At 39.9% G+C, this 17,693-nt stretch overlaps 1 protein-coding gene across 2 annotated transcripts in view; it reads left to right on the top strand.

Moving 5' to 3' along the window:
* TRPC5 (transient receptor potential cation channel, subfamily C, member 5) overlaps positions 1-17,693 on the top strand; it is a 320,022-nt gene that overhangs the window by 174,058 nt on the left and 128,271 nt on the right. For both annotated transcript variants that reach the window (XM_005886346.1, XM_005886345.1), the window contains exon 5: positions 13,244-13,765. In XM_005886346.1, coding sequence (XP_005886408.1) covers positions 13,244-13,765 — 522 coding nt within the window. The remainder of the gene's footprint in view (positions 1-13,243; positions 13,766-17,693) is intronic.

The raw sequence follows: 17,693 nt of genomic DNA, 5'->3' as shown, positions 1-17,693 counted from the left end.
TCCTCCTCCTCCTTATTCTTATTCTTATTCTTATTCATTTTTTGACCGGATCAGTTGTCTTTATTAGAGAAAACTAGTATGAAAAATGACTTAAGAGTTAGAACTGGTGCCTTTCTTCTTGTCAAAAGGGGTACAACATTAATGAAGCAATGGTACTACACCTGTCTCTTGACAGTCCATAACTGTCTACTCCTCCTCTCTTTATCCCCCTTTTTCCTTCTTTTTGGCCACTCTGGGAGTCTGACTTCTCACTTTCCCAGCATAGGCCAGGGTACCATGGACTCTACCTCCAAGCAGATGGCCAGCTACTTCCAGCATGGTCAAGGCCTCCACCTGACACTGGCCAAGGGAAGTCTCATCCTCCAAAGGTATATCTTCCAGGAGCACCATTTGATCTTCTGGGGCAATGCCCTCCATGAGCCTTAATCTGGGCCACTGTCTAATGGCCAGACACCTTGGGGGTATGTATCTCCTGGGCATGGACAAAGAACTCCATGTTGGCTACTAAACCAACTGTGCCCATGGCTGCCAATTCCACAAAGATGGAGTCAAAAAATAGGAAGGAGTAAATTCTCATTGCCTGCTTGCATGCCACATTACTGTTCAGGAAAGAATTTTTAATAAAGAGTTTCATGCTAAAGAGAGCAGTCTGAAGGTGCTGAGTAGTGTTAGTGTTTGATTGGGAAGAATAAAATGTGACCACCCAATTTCAAAACAATAATCTCAGCAGTGGAAAGAAATGAAATGGCATATCACCACAGGAAATGTTTGAACAGAGGCAGAATGGCCATTGGGCAGGAGTGTTTACAAAAGAGTTAAACATCTATTATGAGGTTGGACTATGTCATCTCCAAGGTCTCTTTCAACCTTGCAATTTTTTAATATGTATATCAGCTGAGGCACATGATATCATGGACAAAATCTGAGAATGGAGTTCTCATGTTGACTCCATCTCTCAACTGTTATGTAGCCTTAGGCAAACTACTCAACCTCTATATAGCTTAACCTCTTACCATTTGAAAGCAAAGGAAGAATACTAAATAACCTCACAGGAATGCTGTGAGGAAATGAACAATGTTTTAAAATTATTCTATAATTACTTTATAAACCCACATTAAATAGGTACCATGTCAGACACCTAATTGGCTTACTAGAGAGGCAAGAATACAAAGCTCTAGTATTTAATACAACCACAGGGGAGTTCACTAATAACTCCACAGGCAATGGTGTCATTGATACATTTCTAGAATAAAACCCCTGGAGTTCTGGTGGATATCTGTTTGGCTGTGGTCCACTTAATCACCGAATCATCAGAATTAGATGAAACATAGTAGCAATTTAGCCCATTCTCCTGTCACTGCAATCAATCCAAGAGGTATTAACCTTTAGCCTCTGAAAAAGTTAAACACCTCAATGTTAACTTGATGGAACCTTGGCAGGGTATGAAAGAAGTCCCACAGCAATTCTGTGCAAGTGTCAGTTGCCCTGAATTCTCAATTGTATGTCTGGGGCTTCCACAGAGTCTCAAGTTTATAAATGAATGGTTTTATAAGACCACAGGTGCAGAAGAATTTGCTGGAAGCTAAGCCTCCTTCTTGCATACCTAATCATCTTAGCTGCTCTTTTCGACATAGACAAACAATCCTATGCATCTATGGAGCCTTCCAAGACCTGGGTTTGTTTCCTCCCCCACTAGAAATTGGGGGTGGAATAATCAAATATCTGGGGGCCTCAAACACTACCACTCTTGCAACTTTTCATCAATCTGAGATTCTTATCCCCTATTCATTGAATATAAAGAAGAAAATTAAGCAGTAGTGAATTTCATTGGGAACACCAGCCCCTTCTCCTCCTTTCTATTAGCCCCGCCCTGCATTCCTGAAAAGGTACTGCAGAGTGAAAGACTTCATTGAAACTCTAAGGTGTCTGGTTACATGTGTCTTCCAGAGAGGGTGGAATGTTTTGCAAGTGATTGAAAGGTCATCCTTACATTTAAAATGTCTCTGCTATTTCAAGTTTCAGATTTGGGGCATGTTTGCCTTCAGAGAAATAAGGACAAGGCACCCCATGTTTTCCTAATTCAGTAATGATCAACGCCTAGCTTACCTTTCTCCGGGGAGACAGCAGCCCACACCCTTAGCCTGGGAGCATACTAGAAAAAGACAAGCAAAAGACAGAAACAGTAGGGTTAAAGGCCCAAAGTAGCTCTTCCTTCTCCCATCTCCAGCCAGAAGCAACCAAGCTCCTGCTTCTTTCCTTTGTTAGTCTGTTCTGACAAGAACAAAAGGCATTCTGCTTGAGAAGCACTATTGACAATGCAGCTGCCAGTTCAAAACAATACAATTAGAAGTAATGTCAGAGAGAGGAAGAAATTATGGTGGGGGCGGGCACTTTTCTTGAGTTTGTCCTTTCAAAATGCAGTAGAGTGAAAATATATGAGTAAATGCAGAACATTATACACACATCAGTGTGTCAAAGATTTTTGCTTGTCAAAGATTGTGTTTAAAAAGAATTTGCTTACCACTGACAATGTCAATATGATAGGCATCGCTTCAATCACAAAATGGCTTACACTATTTTTCCTGTCAACCAAAGGTTACATGTATTTATTAAATGTGACCCATTTATTGTCATGACCCACTAATATAATCCTGGCTGTTGTGTTCTGAAAAATCAATCGATCATCATGATGTGTGCTGTCAAGGCCACAGAGACATTTAAATCCTGTTTTCTGCTAAAGAAAATTTCTTGAAATGAGTCCTCCTGACATGTCTGTGCTAGGTGAACTTAAGCTGCTTGGCATTGTCCAGACTCAAGCTTCTTTTCTAAAAGGCTTCTCATTTCTAGCCAAACTCTACTTCAGAGTGAAGGACTCCTTGTTGCATGAGTGTTTTACAGAGAAGCCACTCAGAAATCCCAGGTGGGGAGTTCAGCAGGGAGAGCCTAAACACAAAATTCTCCCAGGGTGCTTCCAGCAGTACAAACGAATAAAACATGTTTCCTGCCACATGTCAACAAAAATTCACTAAAAAGTATTGGAGGGACAAAAGAGAGACTTTCTTCAAGCAAACAGTTTGCAAACTGGGATGATGCAGCCTCAGGTAAAAATAGAACAGTGCTCTGCAGAAACAAAGGAGAGGCCATCTTTAATGGAGGAAGTTTCTGCCCAGGTTCCCATCATGCAAATGAGGACTTCAAGTCTAATCAGCATGGATTGGTTGATGATAATTACAATCTGTGCAGTTCTAATTGGTCAGGGTGTATCACAGTCTATTGCTTAAGTGGTAGTATGGTGATGAGGGGACAAGGAACTTCCCTGCAGCAGTTGATTCAGAAAACATAAACAGACAGGGGGCTGAAAGTTCAGTCTATGATTCTCTCAAGAATGCAGAGTACATGAAGGGCCTCTGTCAGCAAAGAGCCGCTAGACCAGGGGTGGGCAAACTTTTTGACTCGAGGGCCACAATGGGTTCTTAAACTGGACCGGAGGGCCGGAACAAAAGCATGGATGGAGTGTTTGTGTCAACTAATATAAATTCAAAGTAAACATCATTACATAAAAGGGTACGGTCTTTTTTTTTTTTTTAGTTTTATTCATTTCAAACGGGCCGGATCCGGCCCGCGGGCCGTAGTTTGCCCACGGCTGCGCGGCTAGACCCTAGTTTTGAATTTAGGCCCAGTTAATCTCAGGTGTTATAGGCACCTCTCACTAACACCAGGGAGGTGTTACTGGACAACCCCCTGAGTCAGTGGGAGAAAGCTGTCCCCAACCTCAATCCTTGTCTTCTCAAATAAATAAATTTATACAGAGACCCTGAGTGCATTGCGAAAAGCCAATTTATTAAAGCAATTAAAGTGTGCGCCTTTACTGAAAAAGCAAAGCAAGCAAGCAAACTTGTACATCTGGCTTATGAAGTGCAGATTGGCTCTCAGCGAATCTGAAGAGCAAGGTGGGTGTGGGTCCAAGGTGTTATATACCCTCCTGTCTATAGGCTTCAAAATTCCTTTGCTGAATATTTTGGTACAGATTAATTCTCAAGTTTCTTTTGTTTTATTTTGTTGTGGCCTTCCCAGAAATCATGAGAAGTGCCTGGCAACTTTATCTTGCCATGCCTTGAGACTGCTGGCTTCTCTGCATAGAGAGTAAAACTGCTCTTTTCCCCTTTCCCCTTTCCTTCTCCTTTTCTGCATTCTCAACCAAAGGACTTGTATGCATGCATATAAGCCTAACCAATGGATACAGACAGCAGGGGGGTGAGGGCATGAGTGAGGGGTGGAGGGGCAATGGAGGGGATAAGGACACATATGCAATACCTTAATCAATAAAGGGAAAAAAGAAGAAGTGTTAAACACAGTTGAAAATTTTGGAACTCATAGAATTAAAAAGCTAGATAGTGGGGGGAAAAAGAATCACCTGTTAAAATTTACTTTTACATTCTGAAAACCAACTGAGCCTAATTTTTATCACCTAAGCTCTTCTAGACCTAAACTGGGACTCCCAATAATACCTACCAATTTTCATTGTATGGCAATGAATATACTTTTCAATTGTATGGCTATAAACTACTAAAAGCAAATTAAGGGGTCTCAGCTCCTCTTTTTGCATGAAAGGCCCTCTTTATTCATTCTGATTTTGTTTTGCTGGTAGATGTGCTTCTATCAAAATCAGTGTCTACTAGAGAAATTAGAAAATAATAAATGTTTATATGTATTGAATCCTATCATATAGTTCATATCAATCTTGTTATCCTGGCCCTTACATGGTCCTGTGCCCTGGTTGATCCCCACGGTTTCTGCATCTGGATTTTCAGCCCTGATCAGAAACCTTTATCATGCTACCTGAACTCATACTAGTCACATGATGAGCAGTGACACAGAATACTCTAAATCAGCTTGGTAGCATCCTCTTTCCAGTAAAACAATACATAAGAGAAATTTAATTTTAAAATTACATGATGACATAAAAATAAACTAAGAACAATGCCTTTCCTAAAGAGGTATTTGTACCAAGCACCACCATAGAGCTACCTGCAAAGCAAACTACACTCACACCAGCAGATCAGGGATCCATTACTCTGTGCCAGTGATGGCGAACCTATGACACGCGTGTCAGAGGTGATACGCGAACTCATTTTTTTGGTTGATTTTTCTTTGTTAAATGGCATTTAAATATATAAAATAAATATCAAAAATATACATCTTTGTTTTACTATGGTTGCAAATATCAAAAAATTTATATATGTGACACGGCACCAGAGTTAAGTTAGGGTTTTTCAAAATGCTGACATGCAGAGCTCAAAAGGTTCGCCATCACTGCTCTATGCAGCGCTAGAGTCACAATGACCATAACTTTACTTCTGGAATTTTTTCCACATCCATAATAACCCACGCCTTCTGATTTACTGATTTTTGAACTTGCTGCATCTGAACACAAATGGCTTTGACATAAGCTCAGATGGTACACCAAATCTTAATTCGGAAGGTTCTGTTTTTACCAAAATCTGGGAAACATTATTTCCCATCTGATGCCAATGGCTGCTCCTGCATCGCTACTACTAGCCAGCTGATCTATAGGTAAGGCAGAGTGGGTGGCTGGTAATATGATGTGATTAGATGTAGGTGTTCTTCATTTCTGAGTAATACAGAAAAATGAAGTTTTCTTTCCAACAGTCCCTTGAATTGCTGAAAAGATTGAACATTGATTTTATCTGCATGTTAGGGTAGAGAAGAGGAGGCCCAGCATGTGAAAATATTGCAATTTCACTAAATCCAGTCATAAAATATGAGATTTATTTTGACATGATACTGTGGCGCCAGTTCTATGAGGAAGTGACAGTTGGATAGGTTAGCCTATAACCAGACAGCATTGTGTATATGAATGAGGTAGCTCCTGATATGGGTCTGTCCAATGGAGGATTTAATTTCAGAAGTCTGTGATGAACTTAGGATGCCTGCCTAAGGGTTCATAAAAATTCCAGTTAGCAGGATGAGGTTAATGGAAATGAATGTATCATTTGGGCCACTTGAGAACAATAACCTTGTAAAAGCTCTAGTCAGTCCTGAGAGTGGGGAAAGTGGAGCATCATCTATTCCTCTGTTGTGTCCTCTGGCAATGGAATTTAGCTGAAAATATGAAGAACTAACTCAAGCTCTCTGTTCACTGTACTGCCAGTGTTTTATATGATTAGCTTAGAGCCCAACAACTCTGTCTTGTGCTCATTAATCCAGAAGGATTCTAGAATATAGTGCTAGCTTTATAACAGGAAGACCCAGGGTGATCCAGGAGCAAACTCATTATTGCCTGAATGCAAAGCCCCAGGGAGATGGAGGCAATGTATTCTTTAGTGGCTATGGCCCAAGTCATTGCAAATTTTAAAATCAAATCAAATTGGTTCATCTATCAGGTTTCTTTAGAAGCAGAGTTGTAGATAATATGAACCAAGTGTAATTTCTTGGTGTATTGATTTCCTTCCCTTTTCTCCCCCCCCCCACCATACATTTTGAGAAAAATGCCTTTTCCAGTTTCCCTGAAAGTATAAACTCTGACAACCTATGGCGTCAGCCATGTATGTATTATTTTCTCATAGACTTAGCTCCTGTCTTTTGAAAAATTAAGAGACCCTATTTGATAAGAAATCAAGAATGGTTGTCCTAGCCGGTTTGGCTCAGTTGGATAGAGCATCAGCCTGTGGACTGAAGGGCCCCAGGTTCAATTCCAGCCAAGGGCACATGCCCAGGTTGCGGGCTTGATCCCCAGTAGGGGGCGTGCAGGAGCAGTGGGGGGCGTGCAGCAGTCAATCAATCAATGATTCTCTCTTATCATTGATGTTTCTATCTCTCTCTCCCTCTTCCTTCCTCTCTGAAATCAATAAAGAAATATATATTTTTTTTTAAAAAAAGAATGGTTTTGTGGGCTCCCAAATCTTGAGTAATGCTACATAACATTTATCTGGGTTTAAGGAAGAATATTAGTTGATGAGATTTATTATTACTCAATAAAACCTGTAACACATAATTATGATATGTATGAATATTAAATGTTATGATTGTATATTTATTTATTGATATAATAAATCAAAAATTTGGTCTTTCACTAGTTGGGAGTGAGGCAGCATACTGGCTAACAGTACAGGCTTTGGAGCCAAACTGCCTGGGTTCAAGTTCTCTCCACTCTACTTCCTAGACATGAGACCTTAGGCAAGGCACTTAGTTTTTCCATGGGTGAGTGTCCTCAGATGTAAACTGGGGATAATTACTATGTTTATACCATAGAAACAAAGGGAGGACTAAATGAGATACTATAGCCTGGTGCCTGGCATATGGAAAGTTCTCTATAACTAGTAGCTATTAATGTTATTTTTATCCTTGTTACAAAGGGTAATAATGGTAGCTATTGTTATATACATTATTGATTTTTATATATCAATTTTGACTTTTTAAAAACACCGGTCATGTATTGTGACATTATCCCCAGATAAGTTTTGTCCATTTTGTTCTTCCAATATAAATTATGTACACATTTTTTTTCTTTTTTAAAAGCAGAATTTTTAATGGGAAGCCCAAGACCATGTAATATAATTTTGGAGTTCAAAGAGAAAGCAAAACTTGATAAGAAAATAATAAAATTGAATTTTCCACCTGACCTCAATCTGAACACAAATGGCTATTAAAGCATAATTTTTAAATGGTTAAATCATGATCTATATACAAATTCAAGTGAACACATGTCAAAATTTTTGTTTAACTCATTGATTAGTGAGGGAATGAGGAGGTCAGGGGTCTTCCACCTATAGCCTAAAAGTCAAATACAGCCTGTCACATGTTTTTGTAAATAAAATTTTATGAAGTACAGTCATACCCATTCATTTACATATTACCTATCGCTGTTTCCTTGCTACAATGGCAGAATTGTATTGTCCACAAATCGTAATATATTTACTATCTTATTTTTCAAATATATTTTTATTTATTTCAGAGAGGAAGGACGAGGGTGAGAGGGATAGAAACATCAATGATGAGAGAGAATCATTGATCGGCTGCCTACTGCATGACCAACACTGGAGATTGAGCCTGCAACCCAGGCGTATGCTCTAATAGGGAATCCAATGGTGACCTCCTGGTTCATGGGTCAATGCTCAACCACTGAGCCATGCCAGCCAGGCTACCATCTTACTTTTTACAATAAAAAGTTTGTTGGCCCCTGATATAGGCCATCAGGAATGCTGAAAATTTTACAAATAGATGCACAGACAAGAAATATTTACATTATAATTAACAAAGTTATAAAATAACTCAAAGATGATCAAAGGCACAGATAATCCAGAAAATATACCAGGCCTGGGCTATTAGGCCCATTATACAAACAGAAATTCAGACTAGAGATCCAGGGAGAATCTTGTTTTACAAACTAGGGCTAAGGTGGGGAAGAAGCTCGGATTCAAAAACTAACAGAACAAGGAGAGTGCCATAATGCAAATCCCCAATGATTGAAATATGGAATAAAGGAGGCTGAGGATGGCCAATTGAGTGCTTCCTACTTCAAGCCTCGGTTGCTTTGGAAATTGGGGCAGGACTGAGTACTTGGGGTAGATCAGCAAGCCCAACTATGGGGAGGCTGGGGCAGGCAGAGACTGATCCCATCCACTCTCTTGGTTTCAACTATTATAGGCTAAAGACTCTCACATCCACATTTTTAGTCCTGAAATTTCCTTCGAGACTCATGTTAGAGTTATACAATTTCCTACTACTGTCCCAATAGGTACTTGAAATTCAATGTGTCCAAAATTGAACTTTTTAAAAACCCTACACTTGCTCTTCCTCCTATATTCACTATCTGTTGGTAACACCACAATCAACCAGACATGCAATCGAGAAACCTGACCTCCTTGATTTATTTCTCCCTCCAATACTACCTGACACATCCAATGAATGTTTTAAACCTATTATTTTCTGTGTATCTCTAGAATTACTGTTTAAGATCTCACCATCTCTTCATCTACACTAGTGATATATTTTAACTAGTCATATCCTTCTGAAACTCATCCAATGGTATGCTGGAACTGGCTTACACTAGCTGATGAGAACTGGTTGTGTTTATCTCTTCCAAATTCTATGTTCCATGATGTTATATTGGTAACTTGAAATTGACCACAGTGGGAATATTTACACCACAGAAATTGCCAAACACTATAAATCAAGATTTTTTGTGTGGAAAGCTGCTTATTAAAAATTAGAAGCACATTTACCACTGCCAATTCACCACACTTTAGCTAAATTGATCTTTTTAAAACACTTGTTTAACTATGCACCTCTTCTGATTAAAATTCTTCAGCAGTTCACTGTGGCAAAAAATAACATTAAGTTCCTTAGCATGGCAAAGAAAGCCTTTGATAATTTGGCTCCTGCCTAAATGTCCAGCTTCCTCTCACATTCTTTTATTAGTCTCACAACCTATATGCTAGCTCAAAGGTCACAAACTGGTTCACTCAAGCCTAAATTCCCTCATATATGTATTTTGTCGAGCCTGCACACTTTCTCTAACTTTTTTGAGGCAACATTTAAATCTTTAAAAATTCTGCCCCCAAATCCATATTTCTGATTTATATTGAAAAATGGCAACACTTGGCCCTCATTTGTGCTTATAACAAGAAGCTGAGCAGAAGATGCCCCTCTTGAGAAGTTATGTGCTCTACAGTTTACCAGTTCCTATAATTTACTCATTAAAATTATGCATGTGCCCCTAAACCTAGTCTTCATTTCTTTTTTCTATTTACTTTTTGGCCCCTGATGTCAACCATATTATTAAGTCCTGATTATTAACAGAAATCTCTGACCTTCACTATAGAATCTCTCTTTCTTTATCAGGGTATCTTCATGATAATCCATGTTTCCTGCACAGTCTAGGAAGGGAAAAGCAGCAGGGTGAATAGAGGTAGAAGAAGCGGGTAGAAGAGTCTCCATTTTGAAGCAATAGAATTGTGAAAATGACAGGCAGGGACTGTCCTAAATTTTTGTGATGTCAGGGTATTCCCTCTAGAGCCAGTCTTCTAATCCTCATTAGAGTCTTGGAATGTTTACCTTCTCAGCTGGGCTTGGGAAGGAAAGACCCAAGGACACTAGCTCACACTGACTCAAATTGTAGGAGCCAGGTCTGTAAAGTAGAGTCAATTTCTTAGTTTGATATTTGGATATTTAATTCCCTTTTGCAGAGTGCCTGCTGTATGTCTCGTAGTGTGCTGGACACTATGGGGGAAAACACAAACAGACTAAGACAGCTCTTCCTCCAAATAACTCACAACCCTAATGAAGAAGCAAAAAAGATACATGCGAAATAATTAGAGAACAACAAGATATTGGGTGTAACCTAGTGCCCACAACAACTGGGTGGTCTGCAAGGGGTGGGATCAAGTTCAGACAAGGAGCTAGTGAAGGAGCCAGGGCTTATAATGACCCTTTGCTGGAAGAGCAATGAGGTAGATCATTCCATACAGGGATCCCACAAGGATGTACACACAGAAAGAATGACTGAATTAGGTATGGCAACCTGTGAATGATAAGGCTGCCGGAAGGAGAAAAGGCAGTCTGGGTAGGAAGACATGGTTGGTCATTGTGGGCCAGTTTTCTTTTGAAAAGTTTTCATCTTTGGTGTCATATACCCAGAAAGCTAAAAGGAGAATCAAAGGCTCCTTGTAAAGTACTAAGTCAAAGACAACGGAATCGGGTGGTTCCAAAAAGCATTTCATATTCTAGGCATAGACAGCAACCTTTCAGCTTTATGACACAAGTGGGGCTAAGCAATATTCACAAGTACTACTGTGTGTCTTGGACAGGCCTGGAAGCATTGATATAGAAAGAAGGAAAGAAGGAAATAAAAGAGAAGGAAAAACAGAATGAGCATGGAAGTGGAGAGAAAGGGCAGGAAGAACACCGTGGTAGGAAGCAAACACATACCTCCAATCTAACCCAGGGAATCCTGTGCTACAAACTATTTTTTCTCCACCTCCCACTTCCTGCCTCTAAATCTTGACAGAGATTGAGGAATGCCCCTGCTCACTGATAACTGGCAGGTTCCCAGATGTAAGCTTCTTTCTTCCTGGGCCAACTGTGATACATTGTTCACTTAGCATCTCTCCCAACTCTAGGCTTTATGCTGGTTGTGGTATTTATTTTCATTACCAGGCCCACTCAGACCTACTTCTTCCTTAGCCTGTAGGCTTATGTTAATTGCTGAGATTATTCTGTCCTGTGTCCAATTTACTTTATGAGCCAGTTGCTCACTTCCTGCTGTCTCATTTGTAGCTGCTCTCTATAAATGTTTAACAATGTTTACTTGCTGCTCAATCCAAGCCATTGATGACCAATGTGCAGCCAGCTCTCAACTATTCAGAGGCTGATGCAACCACTCCCTGAAGGAAACAGATTTCTTGCTCATTCCTCCCCCTCTTTCTCTTCCACCTTTTTCCTATTCCCTCTTTTCTGGCCACTTCCCTGCTTGGGGATCTTTCATCCAAGGTGGAAAGGAGGTAAAGATTATGAAAAACTATAACTCATCCTTTTGTCAGTTCTCCAGCAATTCTGGGTTTTTAAAAAATTTAAGAGTAAAAAGAAACTATAGATTAAAATATTTGTCTATTCTGCAAGAATCTCAATTATCCATGTTCTCCCCCAGTTACACTTGAGCTCCCAGCTCAATACACTTTGTATTGAGATCAATATTTCACTACTTTCTGGAATCCTACATATGCTTTGAATACTCAGCCCCACACCTCCATGAGGCCTTCTTGGATTATTCCGGTCCTCCTTATTATCTAGCTCTAGATCCTGTTCCACAGAGACTCTTTTGTGGGTCTAGTGAGCTGCCTAAGTTTCACTATTAGATTGCAAACAAACTGGGTCCCAAAATACATTTAAAGTTGAAAAGTTGTTTCTTTATTGACCAGTTTCTGCACTCACCCAGAGATGCTCCTGAATACCCAAAGAACTCCATACCTTTCGCCTGTACCTGCTATTTACACCAAGCATCACATAATGGACATGGCAATTTTATCAAAGGTCCTTTTGTTATTGGTAGTCCCTCCCTGAGCCTGGAGGTCCTCATTTATAGACTACTTCTTCCTGACAATAACAGATTATCTCTACCTTGTTGGGACCTGCAGGAAGTTGTAGGGAACATTGGCTTTTGTCTTTGGTCCCCTGAAGTTCTATATATATATAGTATAGGCCTGGTGCACAGTGCACTGGTGGGTCCCTCGGCCTGGCCTGCAGGGATCGGGCTGAAACCAGCAGTCCAACATCCCCCAAGGGGTCCTGGAATGCAAGAGGGCACTCTGAAAAGTTGCTGTCATTCGGCAGCTCCTGGGTTGAGCATCTGCCCCCTGGTGGTCAGTGCACGTCATAGCTACCAGCCTGTTGGCCAGTCGGCTGGTCAGCTGGTTTGCTTAAGCTTTTATATATATAGATACAAAATCAGTGTAATGATTTGAGGGTATCTTCTCTTTAGCTACCAGGGCTTGATTTAGTGGCATGGTCTTTAAAATTACTGGTTGTCATTAGCCTTTCAATGAATAACCAAAGAACATATATTCATGCATATATGCATAGCCCATGGACACAGAATATACTGGGGTGAAGGCCTGGGGGGGGTGAGGGCTTGGTGGAGGGGAGCAAAGGAGGGGAAGATGGAGGACATCTGTAACACTGTCAACAATGAAAAAATATTCCTGCAATCTCTGTTGCTCCTTTGGAAATGCACACAAACTACCATGTACTCCTACTCACCAAGTTTGTGATCTACCAAACTCAGTTCCAGAAGGTCAGGAAAAATGTCCTTTACTTCTCTGTATCCCCATTGTGCCTTCGATAGAATTGGGCATATTGTGGTTGCATAATTTTAAGAGGGAAGATCTAAAGACATATTGCCTGAGTTTGAATCTTGGCTCTGCTACTAAAAGCTGTGTAATCTTAGGTATGTTTTTAACCTCTATGTGCCTCAGCTTATTCATTTAAGGGAAATATATATCCCAAAAGGTTGTTGTGGAGATTAAATTAGTAAATACATGTAAAGCATTTAGAACAGTGCTTGGCATACAATAAGCATTCCACAAATAGCCATTATGATAAGGAGGGGGATTGACAAAGGAATGTTAACTCCAGTTCCCAAATCACTAATATTTGATAGGCCTTGTTCTCCCTCTTTCTCCAATCCTAAATCCTGCTCTTATGCTTTTTGTTTTATTTTACCTAGGTTCCTACTCTGATGATGGACACCCAGTTCTCTGAGTTCACACCAGACATCACTCCCATAATGCTAGCTGCCCACACCAACAACTATGAAATCATCAAATTGCTTGTCCAAAAACGGGTCACTATTCCACGGCCTCACCAGATCCGCTGCAACTGTGTGGAGTGTGTGTCCAGTTCAGAGGTGGATAGCCTGCGCCACTCCCGCTCCCGTCTGAACATCTATAAAGCTCTGGCAAGCCCCTCACTCATTGCTTTATCAAGTGAGGACCCTATCCTAACTGCTTTCCGCCTGGGCTGGGAGCTCAAAGAACTCAGCAAGGTAGAAAATGAGTTCAAGGCTGAGTATGAGGAGCTCTCCCAACAGTGTAAGCTCTTTGCTAAAGACCTACTGGACCAAGCTCGGAGCTCCCGGGAATTGGAGATCATCCTCAACCATCGAGATGACCATAGTGAAGAACTTGACCCTCAGAAGTACCATGACCTGGCCAAGCTGAAGGTAGCAATCAAATACCACCAGAAAGAGGTAAGCTGAGTCCTTCTCTGTTTTCAGGGAAGCTTAATCCCTCCAGAGTCCAGAGTATGTAGAACAGAGTTAGCATTTTTCTACCACTAGACCTTTAAGAAACAAATGGTTAGACAGGCCTAAGAAACAGACCCACTTATCCAAGGCACATACAGCCTCTGCGTATTTTCTTTTTGGCCAAATAAGTAAGGAAAAAAAACTGATCACCTAGCTCTTTGATGGGAAAGCACTTATCAGTTCAACAAATTATTATTTAGCTGTTTGGGATACAAAAACCAGATACTCTGTATGCATGGAGCTTACAAGCTTATGGTAGACATTAAGCAAATGATAACATTAGTGAATATATAAATACAAATCATTGTTAAGTGCTCTGAAGGATAATTTCTATGAGAAAACATAACAAAGGACCATGCCCTATATACTTGGATGTGGAGGGCAGTGATTACAAATGGCTCACTGTCTGGATGTTGGTAATTGTTGGTAAAACTAAGTCTTTGGAAGCCCCTCAGCAAGAAGGCTGATACATGCATTTGAAAGATGGAGTGTGTAATGCTGTGGAAAGCAAGAGCAACCTCTCCTATGGTATGACCTTCTAACTTTTAGAGTTTACCTCTTTGAGGGAGGTCAGTTCAAGCAGAACACAGAATGAAAGGCTTTGTTTTCCACCTTGGCTGCATTTACAATCTAGCAGGTGCTGTTCTATGCCATCAAATCAAACAATTTGGGGGCAGCATGATACACTAGAAAAGGCAGGGACTTCAGAGCCAAAACAACTGAGGATGCATTTCCAACTCACCAGATCTATAACCTGAAGAAACTCAAATTTTCAGGACATTATTTTTTAATTTATAAGATGAAGATGACAATAGTTGCTCCACTTCATAGGACTATTATAGGAAATAAATGAGAAAGTGCTAGTGTGGCACAGGAGGTACATTAATGTCCATTTCATCTCTCTTCCAATGCTACCAGGAGGATGATTCAAACAGGTTGAACCAAGTAGTGGTTACTATCTGAAGGGGAACAGGCAGTGCCACCCTTTCATGGGTCCACCAAGCCCTGAGGCAAATCACATTGTATGCTCACTGGTCCCTTTATCTGACACAAGAAAAAAAATGCTATGCCTTTGAAATGAGGCAAAAATGAGTACCAGGGACAACCTTGAAGGGGATATAAAATGACAAAAGAGCAACATGAAGATCAAAAGACTGCATTGGGGGAGATAGTAAATGGATAGGCCCATCCAACTCTCCTTATCCTGTTTCTTGCCACTAATCACTTTAAGTTGTTTCACTAGGCCTGAAGTCACTTAACCTCACTTTTCTCTTCCAAAAAATGGGGAAAATAACAGGAACACTTACCTCCCTGGAGAAATATAAAGTTTAAATAAAATAATACATAGTATACTTATGCACAATATTCAGCATACATTAGGCATTCAATAAATATTAGCTGCTATTAGTATTCATTTTCATGGTGTATGGTCGGATTCTGTGTACTAAAATTGTAGGTAATAGATTATGACCCATTCCCTCCCTTACTCCTTACTCCTTCCCACCGCTCTACTGTTGATTTATAGTATCAGTTGTGTTAGTCTGCTATAAGGTCTAATTGATTTTTCTTCACTTTGTTATATTTGTATATTTCTATTAATGATGTATATTATACTTTCATTGTGTTTTTCACTTTACATAAATTGTTCTAATACTGTGAGAAAAGAAACACAGGTATTTTTAGAACACAAATTACTTCCAGGTAACAAAATAGTTAATGGGAATACAAATGTAAAAAAAAATAGATATTACAGAATATAACTCAAGTTTGCATTCCTTACCTCACTAGGTAGCAGATAAAGTTCATAATTTAAGCCCCATCCCCCTGAAAATTGACAGAGCATTTATTTTCAAACAATTTCACTGCAATATTTCATCAATTTTGTATTAATAGATTATCTCCCAACTACTCTATCACTTGACCCCATCTGCTCATATAATCTTCATTTGACAATTTTAGTTACTTTTCCCTTTGGAAATAACTGTGATGAGTTCCTCACTCTCATGGGGATCTGCTTGGCATAGGACCATGGACTTACCCTTGGGTTCTACATTCACTGCCTTTCAACCCTCATTTCCCCCTCATGCTTTAGTCCTTTACTTTCATGAAACTTTGTTCCCTGTGTCTCTTATTTCAAATTCATCTTATTATTGTTATTACAGACTATCTCTATGTTACTATATGTTCATACAATATGTTTCTCAGCTATCATTATACCAACCTGGATGTGAGAAGGAATTATATTTCTTTTTGCTCACTTAATTAAGCACCAGAGATTCCAAAACTGTTTTCAGGGCCCATTTGCTATGTACATTCAAATGGAGGAAAAAGTAATTTGTTTTATTGTAGTAAAATACGCATAACATAGAATTTATCATTTTAACCATTTTTAAGTTCACAGTTCAATGGCATTAAGTTTATTCATGTTGTTGGGCAACCATCACAACTAGGATTCATTTTTTTTGAAGATGCACAAGTTTTTGGGTGTCCACTTTTCTTTCAAATGTGAACCCATACAATTAGAACTTTATGTTTTACAGACTACATTATTTTTAATCCATAACACTTACAAAGTATCACCTTTTAACTATTCAAATTTATGGATATTAAGCAGTAATGCAAAAGCAATCCAAAAAGCACTGTATGCAAAAATCAACAATTTCAGGCCTGGTGGTATTCACTCATCATTGTGAATCAAATCAATGAGAACTCTGTAATTTAATAGACTGATCTGTTTCAGTCAGAGCACATCAAACTCCAACTCAAATACAGCAAAAAGAGTGAGTGACTCTCAACTTCAATGTCAGTAAATTCATGGGAAATAATATACTTTCACAGTAATCCCAAAATGGCCCAAAGTTTAATCCCATGGCCAGAGACTTCAGAATTATTTTAGGCTTTATATATGTAGCTCCAAATTTTCCAATGGAGTTAAATATATAAACAATGGCTATAGATCAATTTTAGTTTATTTTATCTTCAAACTTGGGCAAACTTGAAAAATCAGATATACCTTAAGGTTTGTACTTCAAAGACACTTCTTCCAGACAGCAAAACATGATTTATACTCATCAAAATCTATGAATCTCTTCTAAATTGTGACTTCACTTCCACTAAAGAATTCTATAATCCTTCCCAATCTCTGAAATAGTTTTTTAAATATCTGTGGTTCCACTGAGTCTCAATTGGCTGTACAATTAACCTGTGAACAAGGTGGAGGTTAGGGCCATTAATACCCCCCCCACACACACAGTTGAAAATCCACCTATAACTTTTGACTCCCCCAAAACTTCAATACTAATAGCCTACTATTGACCAGAAGCCTAACCAATAACATAAATGTCAATTAACACATATTTTGTCTATGTATTATATACTGTATTCTTATCATAAAACTAGAGGCCCGGTGCACAAAAATTTGTGCACTCGGGGGTCCCTCAGCCCAGCCTGTGCCCTCTCGCAGTCTGGGACCCCTTGGGGGATATCCACCTGCTGGCTTAGGCCTGCTCCTCGGGGGATTGTGCCTAAGCTGGCAGTGATACATCCCTTGGGGGATGTCCACTTGCCAGCGGGCCAAAGCTGCAGTTGAACATCCATAGAGCTGCTGAGGAGGCAGGAGAGGCTCCCACCATCGCAGCTGTGATGCCGTCAGCCTGGCTTGTGGCTGAGCAGAGCTCCCCCTGTGGGAGTGCACTGACTACCAGGGGGCAGCTCCTGCATTGAGCATCTGCCCCCTGGTGGTCAGTGTGTGTCATAGTGACCAGTCATTCCCAGTCGTTCTGCTGTTAGGGTCAATTTGCATATTACCCTTTTATTACATAGGATAGAGGCCTGGTGCACGGATGGGGGCCAGCTGGTTTGCCCTGAAGGG

This window comes from Myotis brandtii, unplaced genomic scaffold, assembly GCF_000412655.1.
Source record: "Myotis brandtii unplaced genomic scaffold, ASM41265v1 scaffold973, whole genome shotgun sequence".
In the NCBI taxonomy this organism is placed as follows: Eukaryota; Metazoa; Chordata; class Mammalia; order Chiroptera; family Vespertilionidae; genus Myotis; species Myotis brandtii.
This window is presented reverse-complemented; position numbering and strand designations above follow the sequence as displayed.